This window comes from Lygodium microphyllum, chromosome 20 (genome assembly GCF_053477565.2).
Source record: "Lygodium microphyllum isolate KBCC chromosome 20, Lygodium_microphyllum_v1.1.10, whole genome shotgun sequence".
Lineage (NCBI taxonomy): Eukaryota > Viridiplantae > Streptophyta > Polypodiopsida > Schizaeales > Lygodiaceae > Lygodium > Lygodium microphyllum.
This window is the reverse complement of record NC_141154.1, coordinates 16,098,847-16,120,416: the sequence shown is the minus strand read 5'-3', so window position 1 is coordinate 16,120,416 and position 21,570 is coordinate 16,098,847. Positions and strand designations below refer to the sequence as shown.

The 21,570-nt window shown below is 43.4% G+C and overlaps 1 protein-coding gene across 9 annotated transcripts in view; it reads right to left on the bottom strand.

Annotated features, from left to right (window-relative positions):
* Positions 1-7,484: 7,484 nt before the first annotated feature.
* CLC-D (chloride channel D) overlaps positions 7,485-21,570 on the bottom strand; it is a 113,571-nt gene continuing 99,485 nt past the window's right edge. For 3 of the 9 annotated variants that reach the window (XM_087660925.1, XM_087660926.1, XM_087660927.1), the window contains 10 exons: positions 19,585-19,659; positions 18,882-19,033; positions 18,658-18,793; positions 18,443-18,574; positions 18,286-18,363; positions 18,054-18,109; positions 17,863-17,955; positions 8,650-8,806; positions 8,411-8,512; positions 7,485-8,296 (listed from right to left, as the gene is read on the bottom strand). In XM_087660925.1, the coding sequence (XP_087517051.1) occupies positions 8,180-8,296; positions 8,411-8,512; positions 8,650-8,806; positions 17,863-17,955; positions 18,054-18,109; positions 18,286-18,363; positions 18,443-18,574; positions 18,658-18,793; positions 18,882-19,033; positions 19,585-19,659 (1,098 nt within the window). In that variant the 3' untranslated portion in view covers positions 7,485-8,179. The remainder of the gene's footprint in view (positions 8,297-8,410; positions 8,513-8,649; positions 8,807-17,862; positions 17,956-18,053; positions 18,110-18,285; positions 18,364-18,442; positions 18,575-18,657; positions 18,794-18,881; positions 19,034-19,584; positions 19,660-21,570) is intronic. The other 6 variants (XM_087660930.1, XM_087660933.1, XM_087660934.1 and 3 more) reach the window with 6 other exon arrangements.

Here is a 21,570-nt window from a genome sequence, read left to right as displayed (position 1 = left end):
ACCTCCAGTCCCCGAGGGCAAGGGTAAGGCCCCGATTCATCCGATTCCTACCCTCCTGGTGCCTTCGCTGAACCCACCACCATCACCCCTAGCATCGCGACCAGTGCCAACGTGTCAAACTTCGTGGCGTGGATACAGTATTTCATCAACAAAGAGATGGGCCAGGGACAGAGCACATAAACCACAGCCACAAGACAGAAGAGGCCAGCTACGAATGCAGAGTCCAGGCAGAGCCCAAAAGGCAGAAAGTCAAAGTCTCAACCTCGCCCATCCACACAACGATGATGCCATTGGCTAATTACAACGAATACGTCGCCGAGCTGCTCTCCCAATTGGAGAAAGCTAAGAAGGAACGCAAGATAACCGTGGCTGAGTTGGCGGCCGAGAAGGAATCAGTGGCCGCCTTCCAACTGGATAAAACGAGAATGATAGCAGTGCAGCAGAGGGAGATCGCAAATCTTAGACAAGAAATGAAAGCTAAGGATGAGAGGAAGGAGTACTGGAGGCAGCACCTCGAAAACGAGACACAGGAGCTAGTAAAAATGCAAAGGGAGCACAAGCTCCTAATAGTGCAATACCAGGAGCTTGCTGCAAAATCTACTCAGATTGATGTACTTGTGGCTGAGCTGAATGCTAGGGACGAAGAGAGAAACCAAGGCATGAAGAAACAGCAAGAGAAAATCGAGCGCCTGACAGACCAGCTAACCTATGAAAAAGAAGAGCAAGAGAGGCTAGTCAAGGAATTGGAAGATTATGAGCAGAAACTCATGATGCTAATCCTAAAGCAAGGAGAGAGCTTGGAGGTGATGAACAAAAGAGCAAAGGAGTGGGCTGCGCACAATGAAAAGAGGGTGAAGACACTGGCGCGGCGTCTTGCTCTGGCAAAAAATGAGAAAATCATCGCAGAGAGCAAGGTAGAAGCGGCCCAAGTGGCCTTCAGCACTCAACAAAAGGCCTTCCTCGGCACCATCCTGGACGCCACCCACGCAGCGCAAGGAGAGTCATTGGAGGCGACGCAGAGAAAGCTCGACATGGCGCAGAGAGCCCTACACGCTGGATTGCAAATGCCACCCTTACCTGCGGAGGTTAGGCCGAGCTTGGATGATTAACGGAAATACCTATTGTTGGTCGGCCTAACCCCCCAGGAAATCGACACCCTCGGATTCAAGGAAGAAGCAGCACACGTAGAACGATAGGGAGAGGAAGCTGAACTGGAAATCGATATGAATCGATTCAGGGAGGATGTAGTCCCACAACCCCCCTTGCCGCAGTCTCAAGAGCCACCACAAGAGGACCCATCTGTGGAAAGAAAATCCGCCTTAAGGGAAAGACTCAAAAAGCTGGTGAAGGAAGCCAGGAAAAAGCTGAGAGCCAAACCAGCCATGCTACCGTCCGCACCTCTCCCACCGTGCCCTAATGATCTTCCCGCAGGATTCCAAGCAGAACTAGTGTTGTGGGAGATACATGAACTAGGAAAGGATCCATTCTCCTTTAGTTTCCTCCTACCCAACAGTCTGCGGAGGGTCCTGCCGCTCAAGGTGATGGACGAGGTAATCGCAGTCGGTGGCCGGTTGGGGCAAAGATGGCTAGAAGAGCGAGAAAAGACCCCAACCTCTTGGGGCACAAAAGCAGTCGACTACTGGCAAAATAAAGTTTTTGAAGTCCCACACACTGTACATGGCTACAAAAGCCAACCCCTGTGGAGGAGGCGAGTATGCGACATCAGCATGCTCGCCTGGATGGCGTTTTGTAAAACCCTGTCATTTGAGCGGAACAACCCTACCTACATGGCGTACCCTCGAAGGGTAGGGGTGGATTTTGATGCCACCCTCCACGGGCGGTACGACTTTCCAATTATTTATAACTCCACTGTAGTATCCTTCGAGGATGCCCTTCTCCTTACCATCGAAAGCCTAGATGAGTCTATGACGCGCTTTCTTGCGGATTTCTTCTCATGTCCTGACTCTGCTTTTGTAACGACTTGTAATTATCTTAGGCTACTTAGGCTACTTCTTAAGCAGGACCCGACTCCACAAGAGCGCGGCCTACCTCCCCTATTCTTTGATCCTAATGCTATAGACAACTGCGCCATGGCTCGTCTTATGATGAGGGCTAGTCTCCTTCCCTCTTTTTGCCTAGCCCTCCTAAAAGATATGAACGACAACCAATTCACTAGGTGCAATCACCCTTTCCTCTCCACCACTTCTCTTCATGTCCGCATGAATCTGAAAGATTACATGCAAAGTCGCCAGTTCTTGAGCAAATCTATCCGACCCCCTTCCCCTCCTCATTTCGATTAAGACAATTAGACCTATTTATCAATTCCAAAAAAAAAAGAAAAACAAAAAAGAAGAAGAGGAGAAAAAGAAAAAAAAGAAAAATGCACCACAGTGACTGCACCTAGGGTTTTCCTTAGCCCCCTCCCCACTTCACACTTAGGGCACATCAAGGGAAGGACTTTCAAACCTATCACCCTAAGCCTTGCACCGCACATCCAACGACGCACAAACTGTGTCCTCAAGTGTGGAACGTTACCAAGGGCTTGGCCAAGGTTAGACCCATCTCCCAGTTCCACTGCCACGAGCACCACACTACACAGAGAGGCAGACACACTCCTTAGGGAGTGTACTACTTTTCTTGCAGGCTATGTTCGAGTTTCAAGAAATGGCTACTCCGCTGAAGAGGATCACTCGCGGCACCCTTTAATGACCAAAACTTCTTTCCATGTGCCGGCATCCAACCATCTGCCTGCTAATGGCTACCATGATTGAACCAAGACAAGATAGATCTGCCATTGGCATAGATCTTGGAACCTCATCTTCCAAAGACACATCCCCAACGCCTCAAGATCTACGAATCACTTATTGATTCCACAAGCCTAAAGAATTTCAATGCAGAGTTAAAGATCTTCAATGCCGTACTGAAGACTTTCAACTCAAAGACAAAGACCTTCAAATCAACGACACAGATTTTCAATACGAAGACAAACCATATCTTTGTCAAGACAGAGTTCGGGGGGGGGCTTCTCCAAAATAAATCCCTCCAATACCATCCTCCTAAGGGATTGCTTATTGCTTCAAGCATTTCTAATGCTCAAGGGACGACCGGCTACATAACAGACGCCACAACTGTGTGAAAGATGTCGACCATCTTCATGGAGCTTAAGGCACGCCGGAACCTCTCCTGGTCATCCTCACTAAACTCCAACTCTCGTTCACACAACCACCTTGGAAGAGGTGACATCCACCCACCAGTTCCGCCTCGCAGCAATCCTAACTAGCCACTACTCCCCATCGCAGTGCCATGGGACTGGCACTTGGCTAGGAGGGGGGTAATATTACCGTGTTTCCCACAGCACAGAGGAGCAGAAAAAAGGAAATAGCGAAAAAGACGCCTTGATCGGTAACTAGACCCTGAAATTTTTAAATGTTCGGGCACGACCCTCAAAAAAGTCTCAGTGTCGCCCTGAGGCGACAAAAGAGTAAAAGACATACCATTAAATATGAAAGCGCTCCCGAATCCTTGTAAAAGAGCGCCAGGCTCGCTCCTGTGTAAATTGTACGCATTAGTTGGGAATATTATGAAATTAGAGTGGTGGAAAATGAAAAAAAGGACCTAGGCTACAACCGGCCATGTAAAAAAGGAAAAAAGGGGATGACTGCCCAAAGGGGATTTAGGGTTTTGTATATGAAGTTGAAAAGTGAATGAGAAGCTCATTCTTGGGTGTGTGGCAAAAAGAGTCTTCTTCTTCCTCTCTTCTTCTCTCCTTCTTGCTTGTGTGTACTTTCAAGAGAGGGAGTGTGAGAGTGTGAGGGAGTGAGTATGTGTGGAAGTGAGGGATCAAGAGGGTGAAGCTCTTCACCATCTCCTCTTCCCTTCTTCTCTTCTCTTCTCTTGCGCGCGTGGCTATGGAGAATGAAGCTTGGAGATGGAGAAGGCTTGAGGATGCTTGAGCTAGCATCAAGAATCGTGGAGCTACTGGAGGACAAGAGAGGAGGGTACTCGATCAAGCATCAAGGTAAGCTCACTACACTCGTAGGATCGACGGTGCGTCGGCTAGATGAGAGATGGCCATTAGAACTCGCTTGGAACGCTTGAAACAATAAGTGGTCCGTGGGTATTGGCGGTTGAGCGAAAGCTCCCACATCCCCCCTCCCCCCCCCCCCCCAATCATAATGAAAAGATATGAAGCCTTAGATGAGGAACCAAGACGAGGCAGGGAAGGGAAGGGGGAGAGAGAGAAGAGAAGGAGAAGAAGAAGAAGAAGAGAAGAAGAGAGGAAAAGAGAGGAGAAGAAGAGAGAGAGGAGAGAGAGAAGAAGAAGAATAAGAAAAAGTCTAGGGAGAGAGAGTGGGAGAAGAAGAGAGAGGGAGAGAGAGAGGAGAAGAAGAGATAGGGAATGGGAGAGGAGAAGAGGAGGAGAAGAGATGGAGAGAGAGAGGACAAGAAGAGAGGGAGAGAGAGGCGAAGAAAAAGATAATAAGAAAAAGAGAGAGTGTGTGTGTGAGAAACTCTCTGAGGGTTTTCCTTCCCTTCCCCTCCTTAGAGGGTGACCACACGTGTTTACCCCCCTCCTATCTGCAAGCCTAACCCCTCCCATCGCGGCAGAAGGAAGTCACCCGCACCCCATTTCTCCAACGAGAATGGAAAGAAAGAGATTTACAAGCCGAAATATGACCCCAAAACGAAGGATGACATGCACCAATGGAAATCCCGCATCCAGCAGTGAACCCATCGGTCCGGGCGATACCATCAATTCGAATGCAACGTTGGGTATGGTTAAGCCATCTTCGAATACCCATGTATCAATTACCTTCTTCCCTATTCGTAAGTCATAGGCTATATCACTTCGGTATACGCAAATGGCTTCAATCTATTTCTATCATTATAATTTCAAATTCTGATTGTTCCTTTCAACCCAACTTAGTTGAATACGGCCTAATTGCTGATAGCGCAATTTCAAGGAGAAACTAGTCAAGGGTTATGAGTGATATAGTCACTAAAAGAACAACACTAGAAGATTGTGGATACAAGTACTAAGTTAAAGCATAATCAAGGTTTACAACTAGCATAATTGACAAAGTTATATGACATTAAGATTCGAGAAATACAAGGTTTTAGTTAAAATTTGGATACTTCAAAAGTGCTTAGCCAAGGGCCCAAACAACAAGAAACCCTAGATTCTAGTTCAATGCAAGACATGTTAGAGTCCACTTTACTTGAGATTATCTAACACTTATCTTATCAAGTATTTACACATTATGCCTAAACATGTTCAATTTATGGAAATAATTTCATATTACTTCATGACTTCACTAGGAGCTAGTACAAGTAATTTATCACGAGGGATTGAAACTGAGATGTCTTAAGATCCATCTGTTAACTATGACTTCCACCAATCCAATTCAAGGTTGGGTTATCAAACAATGCAAGTGACTTATAGAATTTACATCGCATACAATGTTAAAAACCCCTAACATATGCCTTAGCCGAAAGAAGGGTATGTTAAGTAAATTTTATATAAAACCGCTCCTAGTCCCAAGGGGGAGAGTAAATACGCGATACAAAGGTTATCGCAACTATTCTTGCAATGTTTGAAAAAGAATACAATTGTTTTTGTTGAATGATCGAAAAACGTCCTAAGTGCTTTTGCATTAAACTGATGGTGGGATAAAATTTGGATGATTATTTCGAGTGTTTGTATTTAATGATAAATGCATGGCAGGGATCTATGATGACAAGTTGCCATGGAAATAAAGGAATGTTTTTGTGAAGAATGATAATAGGCCGATTGATAAGATTGTGCTAAGTTCTTAATTGGATTAATTAAGAAATGATATTTTATGCAAGTGGATCGTCTTCAAGGTTACACCGCAAGCACTGCTCGATTCATGGACCAAATGTCATAGTGAAAAGACTAACCACAGAAGTTGTCTCTCACTCCTAGGTCACTTGGGATCAGTGGAGCTCTAGACACCCCCTTACGGAGTCCAGAACGGAGTTGTAGACTGCCATGAGCCCAATGTATAGGGCGTCGAAAGATCCTATTCTAAATAATGGATGAAAATTATGATGCCATGTGATTTGGACCAGTTACTTTTGCAAAACAGAAAAGTACTTCTATTCGACAAAAGGGATACATAATTTCTCATATATGGATAGGGGGCAAAGATTAACTCGAAGATAAGTTAAGGAACTTATTTGTCAAAAAAACTAATTACTCTGTTTTTGTGTCTGTGCCATAAATTACGCAAACAAACCCCATTCCCTAAAAGGCCTATTTAAGGAAGCTGATTTTAAATATCACACATAATTATGATAAGACCTAATTAAAAAACTAAAGCTGAGAGGCTTCTAACAAGGTTTTACCATCGTTCGATCTTTAAGTATTATTAAGTTAAAACCCGATTCATGTCGTTTTGAGGGACTCAAATGAAACTATACCCTACGGACAAAGAAATTGAGCAACATATTCCTCTCGTTTTCCATTCTCTTTGAACCGAGTGCGGTACGAATCTACTTCGGATTAGGTATCTTTGCGTAAAATAAGATATTCAAAATCCGAAACTAAAATTTTGTAAGAGACCTTGACCCCTACTAACCCAAATTTCAAGTCGATCCTAATGGATTCAACCGCGAACGTTCCATTGTGAGACAGATTCGAAAAACCCTAAGCAACAAACCCCGAAACATTCCATGGAAGCATCGGACAACGATACTTAGACTCGTTTCTCGCTGAACCGCTAAAACGTGCTTATACAACCGATAGACGGACACATTAAAATTGATATCAGAGCAAAACTTCATAATTATGCATAATTGATTAATGTATGGTTCGTAGATATATCCTCAACAGAATAAATCCTACTCTTGTACCTATGGTTAATTGCGATAATATAAGTTGCACTACTTGAGTTACGAGTAGCGCAACAGAAGCATGGTGGGTTCTAACCCACAAACCTTAAGCCCCATTAATGCTTGTCTTCTCTAATCTTCCAAGATGAGGATATCTCGAGTTCTCTAAGAAAAAGAGGAAATAGTACCCCTTTCCCTAACCGCCTCCAAACAGGTGGCTAGGGGAAGGGGGTTGAGGACAAAGCCGAGGCGAAAGGAAAGGACGACATTGACGAGGGAGGGATAAGTCGACGTAGAAGATGACATGACGAGAATGGCATTGAGAGAAGCCATCGATAATACCCAATGATGAACCCTCATATGTGCAATATCACAACGATGTAATCCTAGGACATACCTATGTTATACTATTTCTTTCATTGAATAATACAAGAGTATACCTTGCTCTCACATATTTTGTTACCTTTTTGTACCGTGTTACGAGTTAGCGAATGAGTGCAAGTGCATCGGGGGGGGGGGGGGGGGGGGGGTTTGTTTCTTACTAAGCTATGATCTACTTCAAAGACAAAATAAATATTATATACGTTCAAAGAAACCGAGATCAAATACCCCATGAACATTAGCAATTTGTTTCGCGAAGACTACTACAAGCCTCTTATTAGAATGCTTAGCTTAAACCGGTTGAGGGGTGTTATTTGAGAGCACAATAATGTAGTGGTAAACCAGGGCGTTTATACACACGTAGATAAGAGGATGACATGGAGATGATTAGGAGGATTTTCAGATGCGCAGCAGCTGTTTCATTACTCAGTTTTGCTGCAAGCCCTATGAGAATCATCATATCAAACTTGGAGAAAAGAATGATTTATGATTTTTCTATTTTGTAGTGAAAAATAATAATGGATATACATTTCATTGCTTATGACTCATTTCTCCCTAATAACCCCCCCTCTTTTAACTCCCTTTTTACCTGTTGCCACTCATAATGTGGATGGCACTGGAGTAATCATAAGACCTCTCATCCCATGGGGTTCTAAAGAATGTAAGCTGAGGAGAAAAGTGGAGCAATATTACACTCACTGCCAAACTGCAAGCACTGTCAAAATTGGCTGTACAGTTTCTTTGCATCCTGTCACTTGCTGGAATCAGTTGCTGTTGACTGTTCTTCCCAGTGTGCCAAAAGCCCTCGATCTGATACCTGTAGTTAAAATGGCAGTGCAAATGCAAAAAGTGTACCGTAGCACAGAACTTTGTTATCTCAAAAGCTGCTCAAGTACAGGATTGGGTTTCCTCATCTGCATATGTACTGTGCGGTCAGTTTTAGCTAAACAGAACAAAAAAATATGCATATGTTCAACCTAACAATGAAATTGAGTTTATGGCAACAGCTAGACCTTACTCTGACAGCAGAGAGCTCCTGAGCATCTTTTTCTTCATTTGGCTGAAACATGATGGACCAAAAATTAAGTTGAAACACATATCTAGGATGAACTCCTGCATGATTCTTTTGTGTGTGTGTGTGTGTGGGGGGGGGGGAGTGGGGCGCGCAACTCACCTCAGAAAGCAAGTCCTTTCGTGTTATCACTCCAACAACATTTGAAGGTCGAGGAACAACAAGAACATGTCTGAGTCCAAGCTGCCGAAAAAGGTTGTAAACCTACCAGAGGGCCAAACCAGATTTTGATCGAGATGTTATGATTACATGATGTTACACCATTAAAACTATAAGCACATGCTCCAACTACTAGTCACCAGTTGCATTCTTCATGAAATTCCTAATTATAACAGGATTACCTTTGTAAGAGACATATCCTCCGGGACAATATAGGGAGACGGATTAACAAATGGCTGGAGGTCCAAATACATCTCCATCTCTTCAGAGGAGAGAGAGACATCTTCTACTGAAAGACCTTTGCTTGATACTGGCTTTACAAATTCTGTCACATTATGCCTGTACCACAGGTATTAAAAGTATAGCTGTGAGTTGAATTACATTAGTGCTGTAGCAATCAAATTATAACTGGACTCAAAACTCGTCTCTCTTTACTATTTGGTGGACATTAGGCAGCTCTTAGAGGGACAATGATGATTATGTAAAAGCACACATGGTCTGTCAAATGATGATGGTCCTCCACCAAACACAAACTGTGGATCATAATGAGAATACTTGTAGGAAAAGAAGTTAAAAGGAGAGAACATGCCACTTGTTCAATAACTGAGCAAACAAAGAGAAAGCACTAACTTCAAACAAATGGACCTTCTAATACAACCTTTAGTAGCAACCATTAAGAAGTCTCAAACTCCAGTAATCTCACAAGAAATCATCTTCATAACTTCCCTTACCTCTCTACCTGTGGGCTGGACACCACTCATTGGAAATGGGAGCTTGGCCAACATGTTGCTGGTCCCAAACTTGGGTGAGCTGGTATGGCTATGTGTGAGCTTGATGTCTGTCCCTCTTATATTGCTCTCGATACTGCCTGCGTAGTTCTAAATCAACATGTATTTGTACCTTTGCGCGCATGGTGTTTCAAGAGCCAGCAGTGAAGATTGCTTTGCATATGATATGGCCTATGTTATCAATTTCTCAGGGTTGTCTCCATACGTACTACAGACTGATCCGTACGGTATGATACAATACATATTAATATGATTTCAAACAAAAAAATAGGGCGTTTTTTGCCACACCTCCCCAACCCCGCTTTTTTCGAGTATCAACCTTACACACACACACACACACACACACTCTCTCTCTCTATCTCTCTCCTACACTTCTCTTATTTGTATGATCATTTATGCCTATTGTGTCTAGTCCCATCTGCAATTGGCGCATGTCCAGGACCTAGGATCCTGTCACTCAGCTGACAAGTGGTTTCCACCACGATACACACATTGGACGTGTGGCCGCGTAGGTCTCCTCATCATCTCTTGTAGTCTCGCTAGCTCCATCTTTATCTCTACTAGCTCCTGGTGCTGGTGGCCAGTACTCTTTCCCTTATCCTGGTTACTTGGAACCGACCATTTGTTGGATGTGGTTGCCCTTTTCAGGTTCTAGAGCTAGTCTCGTCACAGCTTGAGCTCCTAGAGTTCCTCTCCTTAAGCTGATTATCCACTCTTATGACCTCTTCAAAGACCCTAGTTAGCGAGTCTTGCTGCAAGCTTGAGTTGCCTGCCAAGGCCTTGTAGAGCTCTTCACTACATATTTCATTGATAAAGACTGTGGACACTGCTCTTTCCGTAGGTCTTTTGTTTATCGGGATTCTCCTAGCACTTGAATGTTGTAGCGCATATTGCGCATGAGGCATATATCATAGAGGTTTTGGCATGTGACCCTCAAGTAATCATCTTGTATACTCTAATAGCATTGCTATTTAGACTTTACACATTTATTCTATAATCTTTAGTACAAAATACCCAAGATAATAAATGTACTAATATTGTACCATACCTTATAAAATCTTAAGATACCATTTAGTACCATATTTTTTTGTACCGTAGGTTATCGTACCTTCTGTGTTGAGAAACCCTTCACCCGTAGTTTGCGTTTTTGCGTTTCTATGGTTTGCATTTAGGGTTTGCAACCCCAAAAAGGGGCACCGCCCTAGACTAACTATGCCTATTTATAGGCAACTCTCTCATTCATTCCTTATGGCTGATTCTTCAATCCATCACTCTCACTCTCTCTTCGTCAGTCTTCTGACACTCTCTTTTGTCATCTCTCTCTCTCTTCTCCTAACACCATCTCCACACTCTCCTGGAACCAGCCTTCATCTCCAATTGGCTATGTTTATGGTGGCAGTGTACTCCTCTTCAACTAGCGTCCATCCTCCATTGTTGGCAACAGCATCTTCTATGCTCCTATACCTTGCGTTTGGAATCCACACTCTCTTGGCGTTAGCATCCACCCTATTTGACGTCATCCTCCACCCTTCTGGTGGCTCCACCTTCTTGCGTTTGGCTACCAGGGAGGTTCCTCACCATCTTGCATCTCTCTCCAGTAGGCATCACCTTCATCAGAGGCAATTGTGTTGCAAACCAAAGTTGCAGCATTGGAATGTGTGCACAAGAGGGAGAAGAGAGCTCAAAGTACAAGAACAAAATCTTGCTTACTAAGTTGCTTAGAGTACAACTTGGGTACACTCTCCCACACTTGATAGTGACTCATAGGCTGTTTATATAGCCTCTACCAAGCTAGGGTTAGGGTTTCCCCTGCCCCTAGGGCTATTCACACTCATCTGCCCTTATACTCCCTTGCTTAAAGTGGGTTATTATGCCTGTCTTCTAACACCCACCCTCAATGTCATGGTGGCATTGGATTACAAGGCATGTAAGATGTTCCCTCCCTTCTCGAGATGCCTTTATAAATCAGGCTTACAAGAGTGTTTTAGGTAGATGATTTAAAGAGTCAAAACAACCGATCTTCAGATGGATTGGAGGCATAGTTGGCCACCAATTCTTTGGGTATATCAGGAGTGTTGGGGCATTTACTAGTGATATGCCCTGTCTTCTTGCATTTGTTACATTTCATCTTCTTGGGATACTTCTTCCAACAGTTGTTTACAAGATGTTATTTTTTCTTACAGAAAGAACATCTAGTGAGAGCTGTATGTACCAATACTTGATCACGGGAAGTTGAAGATGCTTGATTGTTGCTGCTTTCTTTGTGGTTCCTCTTTTCTTCATCCAAACAGGATTGAATGGTACTTGCCAATGTAGGATCTGGAATGTTGGTGAGAGTGGTTACAAGAGTAGGAAACACCTGTTTTACAGCTTTTAGGAGAATAGCAATACCATCTTCTTCATGTGTTGGAGCTTGTACAGAGGCAAGTTGTGCCATAAGTCCCTTCATATGAGAGATGAATTTTCCCAAATCTTCTCCTGATCGATATTCCAAGCTAAAGAATTCAATTTTAAGGAAGATTTTAGTATTTTTACTAGTGGCTCCATAGAGCTTTTCAAGCTCATCCCATTTTTCTTTAGCAGTGTTTAGTTGATCAACATAATGAATCAAGGATTCATCTAAGTGTGACATTATGATTGCTTGAGCACGTTGGTCATCCTCTATATCAACCAGATTTGCAGAGTTTACAGCCCTACTGCCTTGAATGAGAGGCCAATACCCTCTCTCCATTATTTTGTATTTTATAAGTACCTGCCATGGGTGGAAATCTTTGCCATCAAACTTTCGAATTTGAAGATGGACATCACCATATCTTGTGGTCATTGGGAAGGTCTTACCACTTGTTAGGACAAGGGCAGTGTCCAGTCCCTTACAAATTTTCCACTAAATGTGGAAGCAAATCAGACAATTTGAAATCAAAGTTGCAATGAAGAGAAAGGCTGAAAATCATATAAATGTAATATTTCAAAGTATGACTGTGGTGGTCCTTTCTTATGTGCAAACTTCTTCCGAGGTTTAATAGTCTTTTTAGGTCTTAATGAAGTAAACCTAGACTGGACTTCACGCTCCTCCTTGTGGTATGGCTTAGTGGATGAAACTTGTGTTGGACAAGGTTGGTCTATGATCTCAATGCTTGTTGCTGATGATTCCGAGGAGAGTACAATGACACTCATCCTTTTGATTTCATTGACCAGTGTACTTGAAACAAAGTCACTCACGGTATGCAATACACTTCTAGTGTATGATGGTCTATGTGTTTATAATTGTACACATAACCTTACAACAATATACGAAGAGGAATAAAAAACTCACTAGATTTTAGTGAATACCCACCAAGAAAATAATTAGATAATTCATGATTAGTGTTTAGAAACACTAATGTCAAGCTTAGTGAAATGCTTGAATGAAAGCCGGTTGGAAGTCGGCTTCCCAATACACTTAGTGATGTCCATTGAGCATACCCAAGAGCTTTTGAATCTGGAATAAGCTTCAGAGAATATGCTTCAGTGATTAGAATCACTGTTAATGAAGCTCAGAGCGAAAAAAATGACAAAATGTCAAGCTTAGAGCTTGCTGGCTATGGATTCCACAGGATACACAATTAGGGTTTGTCAGAGATCTCTCTCTGTAGAGCAAATTTCCAAGAACCCTTGTAGATGAGGATAGCCCACTAGGGGGGCTATCAAAGCCCCAAGATGGTTGTTGGGATTGAGTCGCCTGCTGCGTGCGCAGCATTACAGATTTCGCGCTGTCAGAAAACTGCACCTATTTTGGAAACCACGCAATGCCAAGCTCACTCGTGGACAATGTTGGGGGTAGACCTGACGAGGAGTTGCGCCCTGATGTGGGGAAGAGATCTCCAGAAGAAAGCACGAGCTGATATGGCCTCCTTTGTCCTCCCCAAGTCCTCCAATGGAGGTAGGTTGCAGGAGGTATGGAGGAAAGAAGGATAAGATGAAGGAGATGATAGCTCATGTGCACTTAGTGGTAGCTGAGGGTATAGGAAGCTGAGGGGATTAGAGGAGGCTCCGATACCATGTTGCAAACCAAAGTTGCAGCATTGGAATGTGTGCACAAGAGGGAGAAGAGAGCTCAAAGTACAAGAACAAACTCTTGCTTACTAAGTTGCTTAGAGTACAACTTGGATACACTCTCCCACACTTGATAGTGAACCATAGGCTATTTATATAGCCTCTGCCAAGCTAGGGTTAGGGTTTCCCCTACCCCTAGGGCTATTCACACTCATCTGCCCTTATACTCCCTTGCTTATAGTGGGTTCCTATGCCTGTCTTCTAACAAATTGCACCTTGTGTTTGGTTCCTGGCTGCTTCCCACCCTTCTAACGTCACTCCTCAACTAGTGTTCCACTCCCAAAGGCTGTCTTCATCTGCATTTTCAGCATTTGGCTCATTCTCACCATCTTGCGTCACTCCCAACAGCTAGCGTCACCTCATCAAGCTTGTGTTTGCAAATGAAGGCTTCATCGATTGTCTCCTTGCTTGTAGGTACCACTCTTCATCCCTGCATTTGCAAATTCAGAGGCTCCTCACCCTTCGATGGCAATCTCCTTACTCTAGGCGACACCTCCTCATCCTGCATTTGCAGACTCAAACGCTTCTTCGATAGTCATACTGCACTCCAGGGCTTTCTTTGTACTACGGCACCCTTGTATCAGATTCACTTCATCAGCATGATTCATCTTTCATCATCTTCTGTGTTACTTTTTTCTCTCAGTGTTTGCTGTACACACTATGTTTTCCCTCGCAAACCCTATTGTCTCTCTAGTCATTTAGTCATTTTGGAATGGTATCAAAGCCAGAGGTGCTCGGAGAGCCACAAAGATCCTCCTCATCAAAGTAGACAAAGACCAGTGGCGGGTTTGGCATCAACATTTGTTTTCTCTATCATTTCTACTGCGCATTGGGAGATATCTTTTTTCTCCCTCCCACCCTCCCTTCTCCAATTTACCACCCATGTACCATGGTATCTCCACCGACAGATTGCCCTTCTATTGGGTGCTACTACTGCGGCGCGAACGGTCATCCCACCAAAGACTATGAACTTCGACCTTTGCTCCCCACCCCCCCCCCCCCCAGTATATGTGTCTCCCACGTGGCACTTCTTGTGCCACTTCTCCTTTTTGGGCCATAGAGATCCTTCTGCATCGAATATCGGAGTATTATGCCCAAGGCAATAAGCCACAACTGATGCGCACTAAGTCCTTTTGAGCACATGGAGACTCTTAGACCTTACGAGGTGATAAGCCCTCCTTGAGACTACCCCACTACGCGGAGGTAACTCCCACCCACTTTTGGGTAGAGTAGCTTCCATGGCCCACATCTCCATAGTCCACTCTCCTAAGAGCCCGCGACTGTTCCCCACCCTCTTCCACTCAAGTTCGAGAGGCCACTTCTGGGTGCTTTCCGGCTTCTTCCAAGCCCCAGATACCTTTTTCAGCACATCTGGCGACACTTCCTTCATCATCCGATGCTTCGCAGTCCGTGAGAGTGGTTGGATTCCCTTTCTCTCTCACACTCAGATTCAAAGGGGGATTTTCTTACTTTGCCCTCAGAGGGGGCTTCCAGTTCTTCTTCAACTTCAAAGAGGGCTCCTACTTCTACTCCTAATTCAAAGAGGGACTCTATGTGCCATGAAGTTCTTCACACACTACCACCTTTCACTTTTGAGGAGTGACACTCTTTTGAGCAATCATTTCCTCTACTCATACCCACGATCTAGAGGACCTACTTAGATCAAGGCCCTTGGATCTTCAACAAAGTGACTTGGTGACTAGGTCTTCATATTCCTTCCAACATGGAGTCATGGAGCTAGTGGCTCCTCTCTCGAGGTTGCGTTTCGGATTCTACAGCTCATCCAATCTCTTGACTATCTTCAAAGGTCTCCTTTCAGGTGGTATTCTCAGATTACAAAATGGATCTTCTTCGTCCCTTCGTCAACATGGAGCCACCTCTTGAGATCGAGTATAAGCATATCCTTATGGTTCTCGGCATCACACAAAGTCCGACATTCCTCCTATGCATTGCATGTTTTCATCATCTTTGTACTAGGGCACTTGGGCAAGTGAACAATTTTCCCACGAGAAACACTGTCCGAGTAGCACTTGTTGCATGAGCATTCTTCAGCATGTAGCATTGCATCTCCAACCTAGATTGCCTGTGCCTATTTATAGGCCACTCTCTCATTCATTCCTTATGGCTGATTCTTCAATCCATCACTCCCACTCTCTCTTCGTCAATCTTCTGACTTTCATCATCATCTCTCTCTCTCCTCTCCTACCACCATCTCCACACTCTCCTAACGCCAACCTTCATCTCCAATTGGCTGCGTTTATGGTGGCAGTGTATCCTTTTTCAGTTGATGTCCATCCTCCATTGTTGGCGACAACATCTTCTATGCTCCTATACCTTGCGTTTGGAGTCCACACTATCTTGGTATCATCATCCACCCTATCTAGCATCATCTTCCACCCTTTTGGCGGATCCACCTTGCATTTGGCTGCCAGGGACATTCCTCACCATTTGGCGTCTCTCTCCAACAGGCATCACCTTCATCAGGGGCAGTTGCACCTTGCACTTGGTTCATGGCTGCTTCCCACCCTTCTAACGTCACTCCTTAGCTAGCGTTTCACTCCCAAAGGCTGTCTTCATCTACATTTTCAGCATCTGGCTCATTCTCACCACCTAGTGTCACTCCCAGCAACTGGAGTCACATCATCAGGCTTGCGTTTGTAGACTAAGGCTTCATCGACTGTCTCCTTTCTTGTAGGTACCTCTTCATCCCTACGTTTGCAAATTCAGAGGCTCTTCACCCTTCGACAGCAATCTCCCTACTCCACGCGACACCTCCCCATCATGCGTTTGCAGACTCAGAGGCTTCTTCAGCAGTCTTCCTGTACTCCAGGGCTTCCTTAGTGCGTTTGTTATGATTCACTTCATCGGCATGATTCATCTTTCATCATCTTCTATGTTACTTTTCTCTCTGCGTTTGTTATGCACACACTATTTTCCCTCGCAAACCCTGCTGTCTCTCTGGTCATTTAGTCATTTTGACATGGTATTTTCATACCTGACAACTCTGCAATTTCTTGACGTTTATTCATGCCTTGGCTTATTGTTTGTTTGCCTTCTCATTTGTCCTCTTGCTTGGCCCTACTTAACATATGCTTCGTAAATGGCTTTGTGTTTCAAGCACTCTTACACTCTTGGTTTGTATTCCCTTGCTGTTTGATATGTGCCTTGACTCAAGTCTTTTGTATTTCAGTTTCCACTTTTTTTGCAACAATATCCACACCACTGGTGACAGCTGTCTCCACCAAGGTAACCTTCTCATATTTTCACGAATGTATGTTCTATGGTTACATTATCATTGAAGTATGCGTTTAGCATCTAACATTCCTCATGGAGATTTCATGGAGTGCTATGGTACTCAACCTTGGTCTTTGAGAGTTTATTTGGCTTGCTTCAACTTTTGAAAATGTACAATTTTGAAAGCTATCCCAACTTCCTATTCTCATTGGCTCCAAGAAGATTCTATTCTACATCAGCCAAGGAAGACATCTCTTTGGTGGTGACAACACCGGCATCATTGCTTTCTCCTCCCCCACTTGACTTACGAGGTAGTGGTGCTTGCAGTTGCATATGTAGTGGATAATCACACTCCTTCATCTTTTGTTCTCCTTAGCCCATTGATGGCTGAGGTGGATTACTTGTCACAAGGCATATGGTACTTCTATCAATTTGTAATGCGCTCATTCAAAGAGGGGCATGAGAGAGTGGCAATAATGGGCAATCAATGCTCCTGTTTAGTGTCTTTCTTGGCTTACAAGCTCAAGATTTAGAAAGGCCATGTTGATGCCCATCACAATGAGGCACAGTCTTTCCTTGTTGGCTCCTCTTACAATGTTTCTATTTGGGATTGCGGACCTAGTGGTGGTCCAGTTTAACAATATACAGCAGGCTATTACATTGGGCCTCTACTACAGAGAGGTCTCATGGCTGAAATCTTGGATGATGTCTTTGTCTCCAAGTTCATGTATGATTGTATTTGATGCTTCTTCTGCATGTGTACATGAGGGAACCATCGAGCATGCCCATGCTCAACTCATTTGTGACAGCCTACGACATCCAAAATGAGCGCGCACAGTATTGGCCACTAAGTCGGCCATTACTTTTGGATAGTTAAGGAACCCTATAGGAAAGCACTAAAGCATGTTTGTACCCCCTTCAATGATGACTGCATCTGGACCTTAGGGTCTTACACAATCTCATCTATACATCAGGATGGTGTGGGAGGTGGTATAGGACATTAATCCTTGTAATGTGAGCTTGGCTCTCTGGCTGGGAGGTGAGCTTGATTCTATGTTTCGTATGTTATGCTGATGCGGCTCGTGTCATGCTGTGTCCAGGCAGGATCTACAAGGGAATGTTCTTTCGTGTACAGTGTCTTACTTCCCTCTCCTTCCTCTCACTGCAGACCACATTAATTTTCAGTATTTTCTAGCTTTTGAATGGCCAGAGCATCTACATAACTTGGTTCAGACACTTTTATGTCTTGCATGCACCCCACAGAAAAAATAGAAAGAGAACCTTTGTGCCAACCTGAATGGACGTCCTCCATTATCATCAGGCTTGTCACTATGCTGAAAATCTGTCTTCGATTGCAGAAGTACCAACAGATAACTGCAAGCATACGAATTGGTGTATGTTATGGTTAAAACTAACTGAACCTTTAGGATGCTCTTAACAAGCTTAGTGCCAGTGTTCAAAATCTAACAGACCTCCGCAAAATGAGACCAATAACAACATTTTCTCCATTTTGTAGCTTATCAAGAACCTGCCATAATAATGTCAGTGAACGGGAATATTAAATCAGATAACAGCCATAAACATGAACAAACTAAAGATCATGCAAGAATCCCTGAACTTTCAAGGGTTAGTCATATTGTATTCATAGTACTGCAAATTTGCAACATATCAAAGTACTGACGGTAATTTCTCTTTCAGACTTACTGGAAAGCCATGATGATTGTTGCTATGGAGCACGGAAACAATATGGCCAACCTTTGAGACACGATTGAAGTAGACAACCTGGCCATTTTTAGACACTATTAGACAAATTATGGTAACTGCACCCATTAGAAATGGCTGAAGCTTTAACAGACTGTACCTTCTGAGATTGGCAACTCTCTTTGGCTTGTGTTTTTCTCATAAAGTGCTTAGGTCTTGATTCAAGAAGGGGGATCCCTCTTAGATGAGCTTGCTCTTCATAAAAGCCTGCATTGAAGGCATCACCAACAGCCTGTGGATCACCAAGTTTCAGGTTACAACACAGAAGTACAGACATTACAGACAAAACCAGCACAAGGTGCAAATTGTTCTTACCTTGGAGATCAGAAGAACAAGCATGATAAGTGGAAGAAGCTTCAAATTGTTGGTTATCTCAACCATAATTACACATAAAGAAACTGTCATTCGCATTGAACCTCCTAAGAAAGAAGCTGCCCCAAGTAATGCATACCTATGGCCACAACATGAACACTGTTAAGCACCACAACAATGTCTGCTGCAAAGCATTTGCAATATAATATCCAAGCTGAGTATCATACGTTCCCTCATCGATGTTCAGCTTCTTATAGACGTTGACAACAAACATCCCCACAAGCCGTCCATACGTAGCTCCAATCATGATACCAGGCACAAATTGTCCTGCTGGTACAGCCGTGCCATAGGTTATTACAGCAAGAGAATAGAACATTGCCTGCAACAAAGAAACAAAGAGTCATTGATTCACACTAAACATTCTATCCCAAGATTTATCCACATCTGTGTCAGGCTTTTGTGGGGCTTTCATTGGACAGGCTCACTTATATAAACAAAGTTTCAGTTTGTTTAAAGCTTGTTGTGTCTAATTTGCAAAAACAATACTTGTGCTTTTCAATATAAATTGGCTGACCCAATTCATGAGTCAAAAATGATTGAGAATTCAAGTTAGCAACCTTGATATATGTAAATTGGAACTTGAACCTAGTTTGTGATTCTTTGGGTAAAAGGCATTGTATGTAACATATCATGCTAATTTAAGCATCTTACAACAACAAAAAACGTGCCTTCAATAATCTTACAAATTAGCAAATTTTGCAAAATCTATGTTCTCCTTCTAATAATTGGGGCATTCTCAGTTTTAATAACTTTAAAGTTTGATAAGAGAACGTGAACGTGTGATATCAACACATGCAATTATGAGAGACATGCACATTTACCATAAAAGGCAAGTGCATTTCCACCAAATAAAATTCTTAAGGTACATACTAGAAAAGTGAGGAGGCTGCTTGCACTGTATTCATGCACTGTCTTGGTGCTGAAGAGATTCCGAATGGCATCATCCTAAAAGAAAAACAAAGGCATAATCAGGACTATTAAAAGACCAAAAAGTTTAAAACACAGTTACCACTAAAAGCCCCATGGTAAGAACAGAGAAAAAAGTAGCACATTTGCAACCACATTTTTTAAAAACATGAAAACTTGAGCAAATATTGGAACTGGGCGGAAAGAGCTAAGTCAGCACTCCTAAAAACATTCAACACCAGACAGGAAACTCAAAACCATCAGGTTTTACTGAAGGTAAAGTGTGCATTAATTCAGTTCAAGACCTCAACTTACATGTGTAATCACTGTCACATGGATGCTCACACACATACATTTGCCTTCACACAAATCATAGTGAAAAAGGAACAATATACATGAACAACATAAGAGTTTAAGTGATCAGATGCCAATAAGTTCAAATTTGACAGCAAGTGAGCATTGTTTTGGCTAAATGGCACTGAAGCAGAAACAGACTCCTCCATGTCAGAAGCCCATTTTTTGAGTATCATATTACATATTTAGCAACAGTACCTGCTAAAGGAAACCTTACACAACTTGCATTATCAATTCTGATAGGGCCTCTTCAGTTATCAGTGTCTCCAACTCTATCATGGTGCCATACTTAGCTATTAAATTATGAAGATGGCTACTTATTGACTTCAGGTTGCTACACAGGCCATGTTGACCATGTGCAAATAACTGCACCTCATGTGGCCTTGCATCTGTCTGCAGAACTTTGTCAGGTGCAATGAGGGCTACTTTCTCTTGATGCTGCTCCCCATCACAAGGTGCTCAACATATGTGTTCACCAGTGTATTAGCTCTTTCTCCCATCACAAGGTTCTCAAAGAACATGTCAATTTAGCTTCTACAGTTGAAGTGTTTTGGCTCATCCCCCCATCATGAGGTGCTCAAAGACCATGTAAATTGAAGGCCTACCTATGGTAACACAGCTGAATGCCAAACTGTAGAGTTTATCAATCACTTTTCATTGTGTTATGGGAGTATTGCTGCAGTGTGGACTGTTCAACAACAATGAAGTAACCCTATAAGACTGCTTGCTGTCTTTTGCCAGTGATGAGTCTATCAAAGTCGCAACAGAGAAAGGAACACAGGGACAGAAAGACAATATGCTGAAGATGATGAAGGCAATAAAGAACTCACTAGAGAATGATGATATAGAAGATGTCCATACATGTGCTACAGAGTGTAGCTACAATGAGAGCATTAGTACTGTGACAATTGAAAGTAGGAGACAGAATGACTGAAATTGGAGAAGTTGCCCTACTGATAGGGTGCCCTATTGTTGGTAATAAAGGCACACCGTGCCTTTCACAGTGTTCGGGTGTGAATGCGCCCCTACACTTGTACTTTATATATATTATCAAAACCTAAAGTGGTACATCTTGTCATTGTACCAAATATTGATTGTGTCGTGCTCTCACCCCTTCAACTGACCCTTCTCTCTGCACTCAGTCTGTCCTGTACTCTGTCTCGATCCTAGCAAGTCCGCCATCAAACTAGTATCATAGCGGGCAAAGGGGTGCATGCTTGCCAAGGCAAGTAATAGTCCATAGGTCAGCCTCGACCAGACACTCAAGCGACAGGATCTGCAACGACTATAGGTCAGTGTCAACCATGATTGACAAGCTGAGCGAGCAGCTGACAGGTTGGGCGAGCACGCGACGGACTGGAGGCAAGTGTCACAGTGCCACGATTCAGCCCAGGCGACGGGCTGGTTCAGGCGGCAGGCGGCAGTCACGTGTGAAGGTGCACAGGTTAGAGGCGACAGGAAACAGCACATGCACGGTCAGCCTCAACAGGTCCAGCAGCCAATGGAGTTGGGACGCACAACCACCTGAAAAGCCAATGCAAATAAGGGGCAGCACATAACAGACATTTTTTGCCAATTTTTTATTATTTCCTGCAA